The following is a 20000-nucleotide window of genomic DNA, read 5'->3' as shown; positions in this document are numbered from 1 at the left end:
TCAAGCGCTTTCAAAAGGTACTCAAAGACGCTTTACGGGTACATATATTATATTATTATTATTATTATTAGGGCTGTCATCCGATTAAAAAAATAAATCTAATTAATTACAAGCTTTGTGATTAATTCATCGCGATTAATCGCATATGACAATATTTGCTGTGAGAGCTCCGTGCTTTCTGAGCTCCGTGCAACGGGGAGGGGGGGGGCTGTCAGAGCTCCGTGCTGTCGGACCAAAAGTCAGGGGCATCTAGGAGCGCGATTAATCAGCGTGAATATTTTTAATTTTTAATTCGACAACCCTAATTATTATACATATAAGATTCAAAGTTACATTAATAACAGGACGTCAACATGAGTTAGTTTCCACACGGTGTCACTATTATCCTGGTAATGTGGAGACATTTCCTAATGTTGCTCATAATACTTATTCACGTACAAAGTGGTAATAAAATCCTCCGTGTACGACGTGTCTGCAGACGGCCGGGGGTCCGTTGTTCTCCAGGAGTCACCACGTGGTGGAGAAGACGACGCTGTACGACATGGACCTGGACTCCTCCAGGACACACGTCGTCATCGCCTGTCAGGACCGTAACGTCAGGTTTGAAAACACGGTCGCACCATAACTAGGGGCTGGTCCGAGACAAGCCTGAGCCAGCCCTCACTATAAGCTTCATCAGAGAGGAAGCTCTCACATGGGGGATGGATGAATAAGAAGTTATAATGATGAGCGTTTTTCTTTCAGGGTGTACAACGTGGAAACTGGGAAGCTGAAAAAGTGTTTGAAAGGCTCGTCCAGCGATGAAGGAGCGCTGCTGAAGGTCAGTGCATTGTCTTCGTTTACTGGTGTCACTGCATCGATCCGTCACAGGCAACATGAGCAGCTGAAAGAACTCCTTCCATAACATAAAACCCTCTTCTGTTGGCTGAACATGTGTCCGTGTATATTCTGATTATAATCACAAGAATAACCGTATTAAATCAGACTCATAACCCAGAAACCTGTAAAACACTGATGACCTTCAACCAGGGCTCAAGAAATCTACTTTCCCCATACAAGTTGTTCCATTTATGAGCAGTTATCAAATAAAAACCAAGACTTAAATGTTTAATCTTCATTAACTCATTGAAATGTTCTCTTCAGCTCATAAACTTTGTCTTTAACCGCCGACATTTTCCCTCAAATGCCCGATCGGTACGTCGAATGTGCAACTCTCCACAGAGATGAGCAGGAAGTGAGATGACCTCACTCTGAACATCCAAACTGAACATGCTGTTCACTCGACCCGGATCAAATTCACAATATTGTGATATTCGGAATAAATGTGGAATATTAGTGTGAATGTAAATCTTGTGAAGATGTTTTAGAGGAAGGATTGTCTCTAAGTTGAAAGGGGCTGATGTGACTGGAGATGCAGCGGTGTGTTCTGCGATGTGATTGGCTGATGCTCTGTGTGCAGGTTCAGATGGATCCGTCGGGGTCGTTCTTCGCCACCAGCTGCTCCGATAAAAACATCACCGTCTTTGACTACGAGTCAGGAGAGTGTGTAGCCACCCTGTTCGGACACTCCGGTGAGTAAATCCAGTGAGTTGGTTTTTTAAGTTGCTGCACGGAATGTGTCGCAGTAAATCTGTGATCGAGGAGAATCTCAAGAAACCTCAGCGTCTGTTTCCCTCAGAGATCATCACCTGTATGAGGTTCAGTCAGGACTGCAGACACCTGATCACTGTGTCCGGAGACAGGTAAAGTGTATTATCAGTATATTATCAGTAAAGTGTATTATCAGTAAAGTGTATTATCAGTATATTACCAGTAAAGTGTATTATCAGTATATTACCAGTAAAGTGTATTATCAGTAAAGTGTATTATCAGTATATTACCAGTAAAGTATATTATCAGTAAAGTATATTATCAGTATATTACTAGTAAAGTGTATTATCAGTAAAGTATATTATCAGTAAAGTATATTATTAGTATATTATCAGTATATTATCAGTATATTATCAGTAAAGTATATTACCAGTAAAGTATATAATCAGTATATTATCAGTAAAGTATATTATCAGTATATTACCAGTAAAGTATATTATCAGTATATTATCAGTATATTATCAGTAAAGTATATTATCAGTATATTACCAGTAAAGTATATTACCAGTAAAGTATATTATCAGTATATTATCAGTAAAGTATATTACCAGTAAAGTATATTATCAGTATATTATCAGTAAAGTATATTATCAGTATATTATCAGTGAAGTATATTATCAGTAAAGTATATTATCAGTAAAGTATATTATCAGTATATTATCAGTAAAGTATATTATCAGTATATTATCAGTAAAGTATATTATCAGTAAAGTGTATTATCAGTATATTATCAGTAAAGTATATTATCAGTAAAGTATATTATCAGTAAAGTATATTATCAGTATATTATCAGTAAAGTATATTATCAGTAAAGTATATTATCAGTATATTATCAGTATATTACCAGTAAAGTATATTATCAGTATATTATCAGTATATTATATTATCAGTAAAGTATATTATCAGTATATTATCAGTAAAGTGTATTATCAGTATATTATCAGTAAAGTATATTATCAGTATAGTATCAGTATATTATCAGTATATTATCAGTAAAGTGTATTATCAGTATATTATCAGTATATTATCAGTAAAGTGTATTATCAGTATATTATCAGTATATTATCAGTAAAGTGTATTATCAGTATATTATCAGTAAAGTGTATTATCAGTATATTACCAGTAAAGTATATTATCAGTAAAGTATATTATCAGTAAAGTGTATTATCAGTAAAGTATATTATCAGTAAAGTGTATTATCAGTATATTATCAGTAAAGTGTATTATCAGTATATTATCAGTAAAGTGTATTATCAGTATATTACCAGTAAAGTATATTATCAGTAAAGTATATTATCAGTAAAGTGTATTATCAGTAAAGTATATTATCAGTAAAGTGTATTATCAGTATATTATCAGTAAAGTGTATTATCAGTAAAGTATATTATCAGTAAAGTGTATTATCAGTAAAGTGTATTATCAGTAAAGTATATTATCAGTAAAGTGTATTATCCGTATATTATCAGTAAAGTATATTATCAGTAAAGTGTATTATCAGTAAAGTATATTATCAGTAAAGTGTATTATCAGTATATTATCAGTAAAGTGTATTATCAGTAAAGTATATTATCAGTAAAGTGTATTATCCGTATATTATCAGTAAAGTATATTATCAGTAAAGTATATTATCAGTAAAGTGTATTATCAGTAAAGTATATTATCAGTAAAGTGTATTATCAGTATATTATCAGTAAAGTGTATTATCAGTAAAGTATATTATCAGTAAAGTGTATTATCAGTAAAGTGTATTATCAGTAAAGTATATTATCAGTAAAGTGTATTATCAGTAAAGTATATTATCAGTAAAGTGTATTATCAGTAAAGTATATTATCAGTAAAGTGTATTATCAGTATATTATCAGTAAAGTGTATTATCAGTAAAGTGTATTATCAGTAAAGTATATTATCAGTAAAGTGTATTATCAGTAAAGTATATTATCAGTAAAGTGTATTATCAGTATATTATCAGTAAAGTGTATTATCAGTATATTATCAGTATATTATCAGTAAAGTGTATTATCAGTATATTATCAGTATATTATCAGTAAAGTGTATTATCAGTATATTATCAGTAAAGTGTATTATCAGTATATTATCAGTATATTACCAGTAAAGTATATAATCAGTATATTATCAGTAAAGTATATTATCAGTATATTACCAGTAAAGTATATTATCAGTATATTATCAGTATATTATCAGTAAAGTATATTATCAGTATATTACCAGTAAAGTATATTACCAGTAAAGTATATTATCAGTATATTATCAGTAAAGTATATTACCAGTAAAGTATATTATCAGTATATTATCAGTAAAGTATATTATCAGTATATTATCAGTAAAGTATATTATCAGTAAAGTATATTATATTATCAGTATATTATCAGTAAAGTATATTATCAGTATATTATCAGTAAAGTATATTATCAGTAAAGTGTATTATCAGTATATTATCAGTAAAGTATATTATCAGTAAAGTATATTATCAGTAAAGTATATTATCAGTATATTATCAGTAAAGTATATTATCAGTAAAGTATATTATCAGTATATTATCAGTATATTACCAGTAAAGTATATTATCAGTATATTATCAGTATATTATATTATCAGTAAAGTATATTATCAGTATATTATCAGTAAAGTGTATTATCAGTATATTATCAGTAAAGTATATTATCAGTATAGTATCAGTATATTATCAGTATATTATCAGTAAAGTGTATTATCAGTATATTATCAGTATATTATCAGTAAAGTGTATTATCAGTATATTATCAGTATATTATCAGTAAAGTGTATTATCAGTATATTATCAGTAAAGTGTATTATCAGTATATTACCAGTAAAGTATATTATCAGTAAAGTATATTATCAGTAAAGTGTATTATCAGTAAAGTATATTATCAGTAAAGTGTATTATCAGTATATTATCAGTAAAGTGTATTATCAGTAAAGTATATTATCAGTAAAGTGTATTATCAGTAAAGTGTATTATCAGTAAAGTATATTATCAGTAAAGTGTATTATCCGTATATTATCAGTAAAGTATATTATCAGTAAAGTGTATTATCAGTAAAGTATATTATCAGTAAAGTGTATTATCAGTATATTATCAGTAAAGTGTATTATCAGTAAAGTATATTATCAGTAAAGTGTATTATCCGTATATTATCAGTAAAGTATATTATCAGTAAAGTATATTATCAGTAAAGTGTATTATCAGTAAAGTATATTATCAGTAAAGTGTATTATCAGTATATTATCAGTAAAGTGTATTATCAGTAAAGTATATTATCAGTAAAGTGTATTATCAGTAAAGTGTATTATCAGTAAAGTATATTATCAGTAAAGTGTATTATCAGTAAAGTATATTATCAGTAAAGTGTATTATCAGTAAAGTATATTATCAGTAAAGTGTATTATCAGTATATTATCAGTAAAGTGTATTATCAGTAAAGTGTATTATCAGTAAAGTATATTATCAGTAAAGTGTATTATCAGTAAAGTATATTATCAGTAAAGTGTATTATCAGTATATTATCAGTAAAGTGTATTATCAGTATATTATCAGTATATTATCAGTAAAGTGTATTATCAGTATATTATCAGTATATTATCAGTAAAGTGTATTATCAGTATATTATCAGTAAAGTGTATTATCAGTATATTACCAGTAAAGTATATTATCAGTAAAGTATATTATCAGTAAAGTGTATTATCAGTAAAGTATATTATCAGTAAAGTGTATTATCAGTATATTATCAGTAAAGTGTATTATCAGTAAAGTATATTATCAGTAAAGTGTATTATCAGTAAAGTGTATTATCAGTAAAGTATATTATCAGTAAAGTGTATTATCCGTATATTATCAGTAAAGTATATTATCAGTAAAGTGTATTATCAGTAAAGTATATTATCAGTAAAGTGTATTATCAGTATATTATCAGTAAAGTGTATTATCAGTAAAGTATATTATCAGTAAAGTGTATTATCCGTATATTATCAGTAAAGTATATTATCAGTAAAGTATATTATCAGTAAAGTGTATTATCAGTAAAGTATATTATCAGTAAAGTGTATTATCAGTATATTATCAGTAAAGTGTATTATCAGTAAAGTATATTATCAGTAAAGTGTATTATCAGTAAAGTGTATTATCAGTAAAGTATATTATCAGTAAAGTGTATTATCAGTAAAGTATATTATCAGTAAAGTGTATTATCCGTATATTATCAGTAAAGTATATTATCAGTAAAGTGTATTATCAGTAAAGTATATTATCAGTAAAGTGTATTATCAGTATATTATCAGTAAAGTGTATTATCAGTAAAGTATATTATCAGTAAAGTGTATTATCCGTATATTATCAGTAAAGTATATTATCAGTAAAGTATATTATCAGTAAAGTATATTATCAGTAAAGTGTATTATCAGTAAAGTGTATTATCAGTAAAGTATATTATCAGTAAAGTGTATTATCAGTAAAGTGTATTATCAGTAAAGTATATTATCAGTAAAGTATATTATCCGTATATTATCAGTAGAGTATATTATCAGTAAAGTATATTATCAGTAAAGTGTATTATCAGTAAAGTATATTATCAGTAAAGTGTATTATCAGTAAAGTATATTATCAGTATATTATCAGTAAAGTATATTATCAGTAAAGTGTATTATCAGTAAAGTATATTATCAGTAAAGTGTATTATCAGTATATTATCAGTAAAGTGTATTATCAGTATATTATCAGTATATTATATTATCAGTATATTATCAGTAAAGTGTATTATCAGTATATTATCAGTAAAGTATATTATCAGTAAAGTGTATTATCAGTATATTATCAGTATATTATATTATCAGTATATTATCAGTATATTATATTATCAGTATATTATCAGTAAAGTATATTATCAGTATATTATCAGTATATTATATTATCAGTATATTATCAGTAAAGTATATTATCAGTATATTATCAGTATATTATCAGTATATTATATTATCAGTATATTATCAGTAAAGTGTATTATCAGTATATTATCAGTAAAGTGTATTATCAGTATATTATCAGTAAAGTATATTATCAGTAAAGTATATTATCAGTATATTATCAGTAAAGTGTATTATCAGTATATTATCAGTAAAGTGTATTATCAGTATATTATCAGTAAAGTATATTATCAGTAAAGTGTATTATCAGTATATTATCAGTAAAGTATATTATCAGTAAAGTATATTATCAGTATATTATCAGTGTATTATCAGTAAAGTATATTATCAGTAAAGTATATTATCAGTATATTATCAGTGTATTATCAGTAAAGTATATTATCAGTATATTATCAGTAAAGTATATTATCAGTGTATTATCAGTAAAGTATATTATCAGTATATTATCAGTAAAGTATATTATCAGTATATTATCAGTGTATTATCAGTAAAGTATATTATCAGTATATTATCAGTATATTATCAGTAAAGTATATTATCAGTATATTATCAGTAAAGTATATTATCAGTGTATTATCAGTAAAGTATATTATCAGTATATTATCAGTATATTATCAGTAAAGTATATTATCAGTATATTATCAGTAAAGTATATTATCAGTATATTATCAGTGTATTATCAGTAAAGTATATTATCAGTATATTATCAGTAAAGTATATTATCAGTATATTATCAGTGTATTATCAGTAAAGTATATTATCAGTATATTATCAGTGTATTATCAGTAAAGTATATTATCAGTAAAGTATATTATCAGTATATTATCAGTGTATTATCAGTAAAGTATATTATCAGTATATTATCAGTAAAGTGTATTATCAGTATATTATCAGTAAAGTATATTATCAGTAAAGTATATTATCAGTATATTATCAGTAAAGTGTATTATCAGTATATTATCAGTAAAGTATATTATCAGTATATTATCAGTAAAGTGTATTATCAGTATATTATCAGTAAAGTATATTATCAGTATATTATCAGTAAAGTATATTATCAGTAAAGTATATTATCAGTATATTATCAGTGTATTATCAGTAAAGTATATTATCAGTAAAGTATATTATCAGTATATTATCAGTGTATTATCAGTAAAGTATATTATCAGTATATTATCAGTAAAGTGTATTATCAGTATATTATCAGTAAAGTATATTATCAGTAAAGTATATTATCAGTATATTATCAGTAAAGTGTATTATCAGTATATTATCAGTAAAGTATATTATCAGTATATTATCAGTAAAGTGTATTATCAGTATATTATCAGTAAAGTATATTATCAGTATATTATCAGTAAAGTATATTATCAGTAAAGTGTATTATCAGTATATTATCAGTATATTATCAGTAAAGTGTATTATCAGTATATTATCAGTATATTATCAGTAAAGTGTATTATCAGTATATTATCAGTATATTATCAGTAAAGTGTATTATCAGTAAAGTATATTATCAGTAAAGTATATTATCAGTATATTATCAGTGTATTATCAGTAAAGTATATTATCAGTATATTATCAGTAAAGTATATTACCAGTAAAGTGTATTATCAGGTAGTAACTCTGCATTGAATGTTGTGTGTAGTTGTGTGTTTGTGTGGAGGCTGGACTCTCAGATGACCAGCACCATGAAGAAGAGGCGGGGCCTCGAACTGACCGCTGCCCCTGAAGCCTGCAGGCAGCTAAACATCAGGTGAGACAGACGAGAAGACGAAGAGAACAAACCTGCAGCAGGAAGCTGAGTCTTCAGGTCTTCAGTGTGTGTTGTTGTTCCAGGAGGGAGACCTTCATCACCGGACCCTCTCAGCTGCCTTACATGGAGGAAGAGGAGGAGGAGGAGGAAGAGGAGGACCGCGGGACTGCAGCCAGACTGGACTGTGCTCATGGTGAGGAGGACTGCAGGCGGGTTCATACAGACAGATAATGAACAGAAACCTTTAGACTGACTATATGAAGTCATTGGGGGGGCTGTTGTATATTCTGGGGATGAGAGCGGGCTGCACAGCCTGCGTAGACTCCCCCACGCGGGACCTGAAGGCTCTTTGTTGATTCCCAGAAAAGTCCTGAACACAGCAAAATATCAAGAAAAGAGTAAATCCAGGCACCAGTGGATCAAAAGTGACGATTGAGAGGGATTGTCTTTGAGTTGTTTTAGGAATAAACTGCGAAGTATACATTTAAACTGATTCATATTCATCTAATATCTATATTATATTGAAAACATCTTCAAACAACTGGATCTATTCAAGTTTCTTACCAAAGACTACGTTTTACAAGATGACATTTGAACACATCATTATAATGTTATAATTTACCTTCAACCAGTACTCATTTTTACTGAATAGAGCCTGAACGCACCATAACGTAGCTCAGCTAACGGCTAACGTTAGCTAGCTCTCCTGCAACAGTAGAATTATCAGGGACGAGCAGGTTGCGTCTCCCGGACCCGGCGATAGGTTTTCACCGTTAGTCTCGAGCCCCCTGGTGCTCGTGGTTCTCACGGTACCTGTGGTTCTGCGTTTTTACGTTAATAATACCCCCCCCACCCCCGCACACGTAAGCCATGAGCATGTTCAACTAAACGTTTGACTCAACTTTGTTTCTCAAATTATTACGACATTCTTTCTTAAACGTATATCTTTTTAAACCTCAAAATATTACACGTTTTTATTTATTACTACTTTTATCTCCAAATTTTCATCTTGAAATCAAATGTTGACCTTAAAGCTGTTTTAAAATTCTTCCAGATTATTAACTATTAAATAACTTTTTCATCCGTCACCTGAGATCCGATTATTCAATGAAATCACAGCAGAATCTGTTTATTTCTGCAGATTAATGAAGCAGCAAACAGAACGTGATGTTCAGCAGAGCAACGGCTGATCTCTGAATCTGTCAGTGTCTCTTGTTTCAGGTGCGCAGCTGCTTCAGACCAACGGGAAACTTCCCCTGTGGCTCAGAAAACTGGTTAGTTCATGTTTCCTGTTGAAATGTCTTCATCACTGCTGAGGTTGTAGGTTTAATCGTGTGTGTGTGTGTGTGTGTGTGTGTGTGTCCAGCAGGGTCAGGGCGGGGCCTCGTCTGCCGTCCAATCAGCCGCTGAGCCCCGTCAGGTGCGGAGTCGGTGGGCAGAGCAGCTGGACCCTCTCACCATCTGTTCCAACTTCTCCCCGAGTCCCACCCAGAGTCCGGAGGAGGGGGGGGGGAGAGAGGAGGAGGAGGAGGAGGAGGAGGGAGACTTCCACCCTCAGAGTCTGGAGAGTCTGCTGGAGGGGGAGGAGGAGGTGAGTGATTACAGATTGATGTCGTTATAATTCGATAAAAAACGCAACATTCACTGTAAAACAGACTTTATGAAATTAAAGTCTGTTTTACATCTCAAACTTTGAGCTTGTTCTGTGATTATTTGATTATTTAATTATTTACGCTTTACGGATTTGCTTCAGTTCATCTTTCAAAACTAACAAAGTTTTATGTGTGTGTGTGTGTGTGTGTGTGTGCGCGTTGCAGACTCCAGGTGAGAGGCGCAGCTACCTCCTCGACACCAACATCACTGATGTGTGAGCCTCATGTTCCAGAATTTATATATAAGACTTAATATTTGAATTCCTCTGTTGATCCTTTTTCTGGAAATGATCAAAGATTAAATAACTTTGATCGACACATACGATCAAAGTTATCGTGCGAACAGCTGGTGAGAAACAAAGTGATGCTGTGGGTATAAAGGAATTCTGTAAACTTTGTTTCTCACAGTTTAGATGTGAAGCTTAAGGCTTCCAGAGTGACTGATGTTTGTTTGTTATTATTATATTGTTTTATTGAAATGTAAGTTTCTGTGTCTATTCAGGGAGTTTGATGTGGAGGGTGTGACTCGCCTGTCTCCCACCCAGCTGGAGGTCAAAGGTCAAAGGGCGGAGCCAGTGTGGAGCACGCAGCTGAGTCCGGACTCCGCCTGCTACGAAGGCTCCGCAGGTCTGGAGCAGCAGGATGCCGGTCAGAGAGCAGGAAATAACTCTGCGTACAATATTATTATTTTATTAAAGAGTGCTGCAGGGATCACGTAGTTTTGGATTAGTTCTGCGGAAAACAAAAGTTTATGATACTTTCATGTTTTGTTCAGAAGGATATCTTAAAAAATAAACACTTTCATGATCTCTAGATCTTTAGAATCGCTTCACGCTAACTCATGTCACGGTTTAGGACTCATAATGCTGACTCATGTCAGGGTTTAGGACTCATAATGCTGACTCATGTCAGGGTTTAGGACTCGTAATGCTGACTCATGTCAGGGTTTAGGACTCATAATGCTGACTCATGTCAGGGTTTAAAGACTCATGATGCTGACTCATGTCAGGGTTTAGGACTCATAATGCTGACTCATGTCAGGGTTTACGACTCATAACACTGACTCATGTCGGGGTTTAGGACTCATGATGCTGACTCATGTCAGGGTTTAGGACTCATGATGCTGACTCATGATGCTGACTCATGTCAGGGTTTAGGACTCATAACGCTGACTCATGTCAGGGTTTAAAGACTCATGACGCTGACTCATGTCAGGGTTTAAGACTCATGATGCTGACTCATGTCAGGGTTTAGGACTCATGATGCTGACTCATGTCAGGGTTTAGGACTCATGACGGTGACTCATGTCAGGGTTTAGGACTCATGATGCTGACTCATGTCAGGGTTTAGGACTCATGATGCTGACTCATGTCAGGGTTTAGGACTCATGACGGTGACTCATGTCAGGGTTTAGGACTCATGATGCTGACTCATGTCAGGGTTTAGGACTCATAACGCTGACTCATGTCAGGGTTTAGGACTCATGATGCTGACTCATGTCAGGGTTTAGGCCTCATAACGCTGACTCATGTCAGGGTTTAGGACTCATGATGCAGCTCTATTCTATGATAGGATTATTAAAGCTCCTCTCTCCCTCAGACACAGACTCTCTCAGTCAGGGAAGCTCTGTGGGCAGTTTAGTTCTGGACGACGACGAGGACAGTAACTCCCTGAAGAACCACTTTGACACTCTGGCTTCCAGTCTGCCCGACGGTACCAAACGCTCTCCATCATCGTTGGTCAGTTCACGCTACTGTCTCTTCACATGAATGCTGACGAGCTTGTGACCTTTGACCTTTCAGAGAAGTTCGACACAGACCTGAGGACTCTGCAGCCTCTGGAGGAAATACACTTCCTGAACCCTCGACTCAGCATCTCCACCCGCTTCCTGTCTCGGTTCCAGGACAGAATCGGGTCAGTCTACCCACAATCCTCAGCGACTCAGAGGGTCAAGGATGGCCGTTGTCATGGTGATAACACTCTGTTCCCTGTTGTGTTCTCAGGGCGTTGCCGGGCCGACCTCCTGTCGCAATCCCGACCAGAATCTCAGAGGAGAGCAACGTCAGCAACACATCGGTACAAACGCACCTGAGCAGCCTGACGTCGTAACTTTGAACGCGTCATGAGTTAACTGATAACCTGCACCGACAGACGGTTGGTGAATATAGTGTCATGAACGGCACTCTGTGACTAAATGTTTGTTTTCAGGTGAACTCTGAGACGAGCAGCGAGGTCGCCTCAACTGAAGCGACTCAGAAAGAAAACGGCAGCGGTGAGTCGCCAGGTTCTGTTTTCAGACTCGTTTTCTGATGACTTCAGATTACTTAAAGCGTAGAATGTGCAGAGTAACGTACAGAATAATTGTGTAATAATTGAGTAATGTACAGCGTTTTGAAGAAACCAATGGAGCAACGTACCGTTGTTGGATTTACAATAACATGCAGAGCAATGTACAGAGTAATCTAAGTCACCGAGTACCATTAAGAGTCATGTACAAAGTAAAGTGCAGAGTTTTTCTGACATTGCATTTTAAAATCTCAAAATAATTGGTAACCTTTTTATTTAAAAATAATAATTTACCAAAGGCCTGTTACATTAACGCCACGCACATCCGGATAGTGGAAAATATGTAATAAGTCTTACATCTAACTTTTCTGAAGCTGTAGCAACCCTGGGATGGTGAAATACAAACATGATCTTTGGCCTCATGCGTCATTGAGGGCAGAAGAAAGTTAAGGCTCAACTTTTGATTTGTAGCGCGTCCGTTTGTAGCTAAAATTCACGTCCCTCTGGAGAATACATGAATACATGGCTCTGTCACGCAGAAACAATTATACAACATATATATTTACTGATTTATTAGCAAACAATTTATTTTCAATAACTTTAAAGAAAAGTCCTTCTAGCACAGCTCTGAGGTGTACTCGACAAATACGGCCGTTGTTTCTGGAGAAAACGGTTCTGTAAGATTTTCTTTAGAAAGAACAGAAGCTCCAGGACGCTTCCCTGAGGGACTCCAGTCATAATGTTCCACTGTAAAATGTGTTAGTAACAAAATACAGTTAATTACATAATAGAATAAAACATGAAATAAAACGACAACAAGACAAAGTGTGTGTGTGTCTGTGTCTCAGTCCTTCGGCGTAGAGCTTCCTGTATGATTTCACATCAGCCCCTTCGCCACAAAGCACGACGACGACACACTGTGGTGGTCGTCCAATGCAGAGAAAGGCTGCGAGGTGTGTGTTTGTCGAGGTGTGTGTTTGTGGACACCTGGTGTTTTATGTCGTGTTTCTTTTCTGCTGTAAAACTCTCGAGGTCGGAGGTCAAACTGTATCCTCAAAGGTCCTGGAAGTAACTCAAATGTATAGTTTTTTATTTTCCAGGTATATATTTGTACGTTTTCACACAAACTGTTTTGTGTAGATGAATTTCTGAACAGTTAGTTCTGTTTTGTGTTATTAAAATGAACTCAGTCACACAATGAATTAACTTATTCATGAACAGATGTTTTTGGTAACAGTTTGCACACTAGAGAAGGATTTCAGCCCGAAACGTTACTTTAATTGCACCTTTTCATGATTTCTGACACGTTTTCATTAATACAATATAAGGACCAAAGTTTCAGCCTGTTCAGGTGGGCTTATATTTCTTAAGTTATGCTCCAGAAATTCACACTCTTCAAGCATTCATTTTCTAAAAGCCATCTGTGCTGAGGTACAGTGTCGTGTTTCCATTCAATCGTCAAGCAAACTTTGATGTTGATTAAATATCTATATATCTAGATAATTCGTCAACACAAAAGGTTGACATTTTGAGACAAACCTTTGTTTTTGTCATGAATACTTTCACAAAGAACACAAATATCACGTAACGAAAAGCAACATTTCTTCTTTTTTTCCAAGAAAAAGGTCATTTTTTCTGACCTTCGCATCGTAAATGAAGGCATCAACTAATCTGGTTGTGCAGATCGGACGTGAAAACTTCCAAAGGTTTAGTGATCTCTGACGCGTTCTTCTGAAACATGATCCCATCTGAACAGAGCTTTGGGTCACAGTGGGAACTCACCTGTTCACCTTTACCTGAGATTCTATATTTATTCCGTCCTCAATTTATAGTTTCTGACCTTTTTCTTCTTTAACCAATCAGACATCACCTCCAGGACTCACAACACCAGCGTGGGGTCTGCAGTCCAGCAGGGGGCACCTCGGCTCGGATACCTGGGAACCACAGCCAGCTCTAGGGCCAAAAATAGCCAAGAAGCCTCCTCCGCCCAGGAGGATGAGGAGAACCTGTCGTCCTCCTCAGACCTCCAGCCTGCTGCCCCCCTGCTGTCTGCTGGTCTGGACCTTTACAGCACCAAACTGGACCCCGATCAGGACCAGACCAGCAGGTAACACCGGGCCACCTTGTTTTTATTTTACGTATTGAACCATATCGACACACGCAGAGGCCTGCCAGAGACTAAAGATGCCAAAGTTTGGGAAACAAATTGTAATATTTTGGAAAAATAAAGGTTTTGGGAGGGAACAGTTGAAGGATTTTGTTGAGGAAGTCGTAAGTAAAAAAAAAAAAAGTCATAAAACTTTCAGAATCAGGTCAAAAAATCAGTCAGCCTCATTCTGTAAAACATTACATTCAGAGTATTTGTATTCTGTGTGTAAGTACTCAGGACAAAAACAACATTGAAAAAAAATACATTGAAATGAGAATTAATCAAATAACCCCCCCCCTCCCATCGTTGCAATATTTTGAGAAAAACATTGGACGTGATAATTGAATGTGCATTTAACTTGAATCATTGTAATCTCGTCTTCCATGCGTCAGTGTCGCGCTGTCGTCTCTGAAGTCTCAGCATCACGTACCTGCAGCGGCGAGCCCGCCGGTGTTGGCCACGCCCCCCGGGGGTGGAGTCGGGAGGTGGAGCGTCAGCAGCGACAAGGAGACACCGACGAATAAAACCCTCATCCTCAGCCCCGCACTCTCCATCACCCCCACCGCCTCTGACGCCATTAGGCAGGAGGCGGTGCCAGGTGAGACCAGGACCCAGACTGATCCAGGTGAGATGTTCAGGGACGTCTGGAAATGTTACATGTCATGTAATATTATTTTAACTTTTAACTTTTTTAAATATAATTTAATCTTAAAATAATATTTTCTCCAGTTTTTCATGTAGTCTTGAAATTTTCATTTCACAAAATGATTAGGATTTATTTTCTTAAAATATTAAAACATTTTCTCTAAATGTTATATTTTTTCATACTTGATCCTTTTTCTGGTCAAATATTGTAATTTTTTCTGAAATTATTACCACTTTTACTTGAAATACATTTTGCATGGAGTTATAGGATTTATTTAAATATTACAACTTTTTTCTCTAATATGACGTCCGAACAGTTTCTGATCGATCGTCTCCTTTTTGTTCCCAGAATCCTCGAATCCGTCGTTCTCCTATGAGCCGCCCGCCTCTTCCTCCTCTCCTCTACCCCCTCAGACAGGTAACCCCGCCCCCCTCAGACAGGTAACCCCGCCCCCCTCAGACAGGTAACCCCGTCCCCCTCAGACAGTTAAAGGATCAAAATGAAGCAGAAATAACGGCGTTATGATGGTTTGTAAAAAGTCTGCGTTCAGGCCGCTCTTAAAATGCTTGTTTTCTGAATGGAGTTTGGTTGATCAGGACCATCAACACTCAAAATAACGTTTAAACACATAGATATCTAAAGACTGTAACTTGAAATGCATTTAAGATGTTTATTATTGATGACAGAAGCTGACGGACGCTACAATAAATGTTTCCTCTATTTCTATCGCAACCAAATGACGCACATTTTGCGTGTTATTCTTCGTAAGCTTCCCTTGGTGCGTATCCACGTCTTTGCGTAGACTTTGTATGTTGTTGTGCTCTGACGCACCCCAAGAGAGTAATCATGTTTTGTTGTTGCAGGCGATGCCGAAGAGTCGCTCAGCCTGCAGCGGTGTCAGCAGGTCGCCAACGAGCTGAGACAGACGGCGAGACGAGCCGTGCTCCTCTACCAGCAGGTCCACTTCCTGTTTCACTGGAGTTAGTTAGTTTGAGCCAGTTACAAATGACTCCCGTGAAAAAACAGCATTTCTCAGAGTGAAGTCAACATTTCAAACTCCGCTTCAGTTCGTCAGAATTGACACGTGAATTTTAATATTTTGAAAACAGGAAAATATTTTGTGATATTTTTCCAAACTAAAGAGAAAAGATATTTGTCATAAAGTTTAATGTGTGATATTTGAAATGAATCTTTTAATGGTTGCGATATATAAACCTGATGACTTTCCTCCTGCAGCTCGGCGTGTCGGGAGGGGGTGCAGAGCGGCGTCTTCAGATGTCGTCTGTCCTGCAGGGTGCATTTGATGTCGTTCACTCCGAGCTGCAGGCGGTGCTGCGGGGAGGGGACGGGCGGGGTGCGCTGGAGGACGAGGGGACGATGTCTCTACTGGAGAAATACTCCGAGCTGCTGGTCCAGATGACCCGGAACAAACTGAACCGGGTCTGAACCAGGACCCGATCGTACGGAGGCTGAAAGAGGACAAAATTCACTTCGACATCAGTATTAAATCTAACGCACCTTGTTTGTTTTTATGGAAGCAAAATGTTTTTTGTGTTTTAAATCACGACGTTTGTACATAAAGTGTAGTTTGATATGTTTCTTAATAATAAATGCTCAAAGTGTCATATTGTTTATTTCAGACTTTTATTTTCAGCTAAACAAAGAGAATTATTCTTATAACTCGTAGAATCCGGTGACGGCTGAAGTCAACTTCTGTTTTCTGGAGATTGTTTCCATATTTTCTTGTTATAACGAGAAACATTTTGTGTTTTAATGAGATGAGTTGTCTTTTTGAATGACGGGAACTTTCCTTGTAGAAACAATAACTTGTTGGTAAATATGTGATTACATGAAAAATATATTGTTGAAATGAGAAACTAAAAATAACAAGATGAAAACTTTATCTGAGACGACATGACGTAATGATCACTGAACATTTCTCAATCTCTTTTCCGTGTGTTTAACACTTTAAACTCAGTGAACATCCAAGTTTTCATTTATAATCTGAATATTGATTTGTTTTCTCGGAAGTTTTACCAAAGAGAACGTGGATATTCACTGAGCTTTTTCTTTTTCGTAAACATGTAGACTTTCCCATGAGCCAGATGTCATATTTAAGGCCTTGCTGGGCTCCTCTCGGGGGGCGTGTCCTGCAGGGTGTGTTTGTTTTGTTTTTCCTCAAGTCAAAACAGGAAGAGCGAAGCGCGGGCAGTGATTGGCTGAGAGACCATGGCAGCACGAGCCACCAGCCCCGCCCCCCGTGAGACTGACTAATCTTTAAGGAACAAAAAAGTTTGTTTTTTTAACAACAAAACAAACACCATAGAAGAAGAAAACAAGAAAGATGGCGGCGGTGAGGACAGCCGGAGCCTCTGCAGCGAGGTGTGCGTAACATCAGGCCGGTCTGTGAGCGTCTGTCAGCGGGGAGACGGCATGACACAGCCCGGGCTGCGGGCATCATGGCCGCTGTGACCGGCAACACCCGCACAGTCATGACAGATTCTACCGGAGAGTCGCAGCGCGGCGGCCGGGTCCTGGCTCCGGGACGCGGCGGCAGGTCGGCGGAGACCCGCTGGAAGAGACACATCGTCGGGCAGCTGAAGCACCGAGACCTGAGCCAGCACGCCAAGTTCCAGGACCTGATCCGCTTCTGTACGACGGTCAAGTACAATTTACACAGTACACAGTGTGTCCCCAATCCCTCTGGAAGCTTTAACCAATCCTCTTTATAAACCCTGATAACTTAACATTTAACCACAATGCTTGTAAATGGTTTGGTTCTCCCTGTTTCATAAAAGAAAAGTTAACGACTGTAGGATTGTACCAAACTCCATTTAAATATCTGTTCATTTAACAGTTCGCAAATCACAATGCTGAGGATGAGTTCACAGTATAAAGATAGGTTTTATTTTTTAATAGAGTTGTTGGAGATGTTTTCAATTAGGCAAACCAAACTCAATATAAAAAGACAGTTTATTCCACTGTTTTCAATCAGAATTTTAATACTAAGATTTTCTTTTTGAATGGTCCGAAAAACCCCAATAATCTCACGTTTTTTAAATGGAGTTTGGTTCACAGAAATCCAACAGGGTTATAGCCTCTAATCTGAAGTCAGAACTCTAATTTAAAGGTTTACTTTATGCTATGTTCCACAGTTGTGTCAGGTTTTTATAAACCAAACTTAATTTAAAAAACTGTTAATTTAATTGTCACAAAGCGAAGATTGAGTTCTTTCAAGCTTCTGAAATCAGAGCTCCGACAAGAAACAGAAGTTTTGAATGGAGTCTGGTTTTTTAAATGTTGAGACGTGAAGTTGTTCCACTTCCTCTGTGACTCACTCGTGACGATTATCAGTCTCATTTCATTTCACCAAAAACGTGCAAGTGGAACCTGAAGAAGACCGATATGTGAAGGACGTAAGATACAAAAACACTCAATTTAAAATAACTGAACAAAGCTGATAATATTGTCTGTTTATGGTGTTGGACATGTATTTTATACAATATATATATATACATATACAGGACTGTCTCAGAAAATTAGAATATTGTGATAAAGTTCTTTATTTTCTGTAATGCAATTAAAAAAAACAAAAATGTCATGCATTCTGGATTCATTACAAATCAACTGAAATATTGCAAGCCTTTTATTATTTTAATATTGCTGATTATGGCTTACAGCTTAAGAAAACTCAAAAATCCTATCTCAAAAAATTAGAATAGTTCCTCAGACCAAGTAAAAAAAAAAGATTTATAACAGCAAAACAAAATCAAACATTTGAAAATGTCCATTAATGCACTCAGTACTTGGTTGGGAATCCTTTTGCACGGATTACTGCATCAATGCGGCGTGGCATGGAGGCAATCAGCCTGTGGCATTGCTGAGGTGTTATGGATGCCCAGGATGCTTCAATAGCGGCCTTTAGCTCATTAGCATTGTTGGGTCTGGTGTCTTTCAGCTTCTTCTTCACAATACCCCACATATTCTCTATGGGGTTCAGGTCAGGGGAATTGGCAGGCCAATCGAGGACAGTAATGCCATGGTCAGTACACCAGTTACTGGTGGTTTTGGCACTGTGGGCAGGTGCCAGATCATGCTGGAAAATGAATTCCTCATCTCCATAGAGCTTTTCAGCAGACGGAAGCATGTAGTGCTCTAAAATCTCTTGGTACACAGCTGCATTTACTCTGGGCTTGATGAAACACAGTGGACCAACACCAGCAGCTGACATGGCTCCCCAAACCATCGCTGACTGTGGGAACTTCACACTGGATTTCAAGCAACTTGGATTTTGCTCCTCTCCAGCCTTTCTCCAGACTCTGGCGCCTTGACTTCCAAATGAAATACAAAACTTGCTTTCGTCTGAAAAGAGGACTTTGGACCACTCTGCAACTGTCCAGTGCTTCTTTTCCATAGCCCAAGTCAGACGCTTCTTCCGTTGTCTTGAGTTCAGAAGTGGCTTGACCATGGGAATACGGCTATTGTAGCCCATTTCCGGGACACGTCTGTGAACAGTGGCTTTTGATACCTGGACTCCAGCTTCAGTCCACTGTCTTTGAAGCTCCCCCAAATTCTGGAAGCGACTCTTCTTCACAATGCTGTTAAGGCTGCGGTCATCTCTCTTGGTTGTGCAGCGTTTCCTGCCACATTTCCCCCTTCCAACAGACTTTTTGTGGATGTGCTTTGAAACTGCACTCTGTGAACAGCTTGCTCTTTGAGACATTTCTTTTTGTGTCTTACCCTCCTGATGGAGGGTGTCAATGATGGTCCTCTGGACAGCAGTCAGATCAGCAGTCTTCCCCATACTTGTGATTTAGTTTACTGAACCAAGCTGAGTGTTTTTCAAGGCTCAGGAAACCCTTGCAGGTGTTTCGAGTTAATTAGACGATTCAAGTGATTCGT

At 36.0% G+C, this 20000-nt stretch overlaps 2 protein-coding genes across 8 annotated transcripts in view; both read left to right on the top strand.

The window, feature by feature from the left end:
- Window positions 1-16723, top strand: part of wdr62 (WD repeat domain 62) — a 31441-nt gene extending 14718 nt beyond the window's left edge. The window contains exons 15-34 of one of the 6 annotated variants that reach the window (XR_003833300.1): window positions 479-600; window positions 745-820; window positions 1460-1571; window positions 1679-1742; window positions 8258-8365; window positions 8449-8558; window positions 9587-9639; window positions 9732-9956; window positions 10183-10232; window positions 10520-10665; window positions 11617-11730; window positions 11820-11931; window positions 12021-12093; window positions 12226-12289; window positions 13152-13256; window positions 14167-14410; window positions 14845-15077; window positions 15447-15515; window positions 15962-16135; window positions 16335-16471. Coding sequence is in view for 5 of the 6 variants with exons in the window: in XM_029446705.1 (XP_029302565.1) it covers window positions 479-600; window positions 745-820; window positions 1460-1571; window positions 1679-1742; window positions 8258-8365; window positions 8449-8558; window positions 9587-9639; window positions 9732-9956; window positions 10183-10232; window positions 10520-10665; window positions 11617-11730; window positions 11820-11931; window positions 12021-12093; window positions 12226-12289; window positions 13152-13256; window positions 14167-14410; window positions 14845-15077; window positions 15447-15515; window positions 15962-16056; window positions 16335-16544 (2385 nt within the window). In the remaining variant the exon portion in view is untranslated. Of the gene's footprint in view, window positions 1-478; window positions 601-744; window positions 821-1459; window positions 1572-1678; window positions 1743-8257; window positions 8366-8448; window positions 8559-9586; window positions 9640-9731; window positions 9957-10182; window positions 10233-10519; window positions 10666-11616; window positions 11731-11819; window positions 11932-12020; window positions 12094-12225; window positions 12290-13151; window positions 13273-14166; window positions 14411-14844; window positions 15078-15446; window positions 15516-15961; window positions 16136-16334 lie in introns of those variants that run through there. The other 5 variants (XM_029446706.1, XM_029446707.1, XM_029446705.1 and 2 more) reach the window with 5 other exon arrangements.
- A 563-nt stretch (window positions 16724-17286) lies between these two features.
- atg16l2 (ATG16 autophagy related 16-like 2 (S. cerevisiae)) overlaps window positions 17287-20000 on the top strand; it is a 20572-nt gene continuing 17858 nt past the window's right edge. For both annotated transcript variants that reach the window (XM_029445644.1, XM_029445645.1), the window contains exon 1: window positions 17287-17750. In XM_029445644.1, coding sequence (XP_029301504.1) covers window positions 17558-17750 — 193 coding nt within the window. In that variant the 5' untranslated portion in view covers window positions 17287-17557. The remainder of the gene's footprint in view (window positions 17751-20000) is intronic.

The sequence above is a fragment of the Cottoperca gobio genome, chromosome 13 (genome assembly GCF_900634415.1).
Source record: "Cottoperca gobio chromosome 13, fCotGob3.1, whole genome shotgun sequence".
Taxonomy (NCBI): Eukaryota; Metazoa; Chordata; class Actinopteri; order Perciformes; family Bovichtidae; genus Cottoperca; species Cottoperca gobio.
Note: the sequence above shows the minus strand (reverse complement) of the source record. Positions and strands in the feature narration are given on the sequence as shown.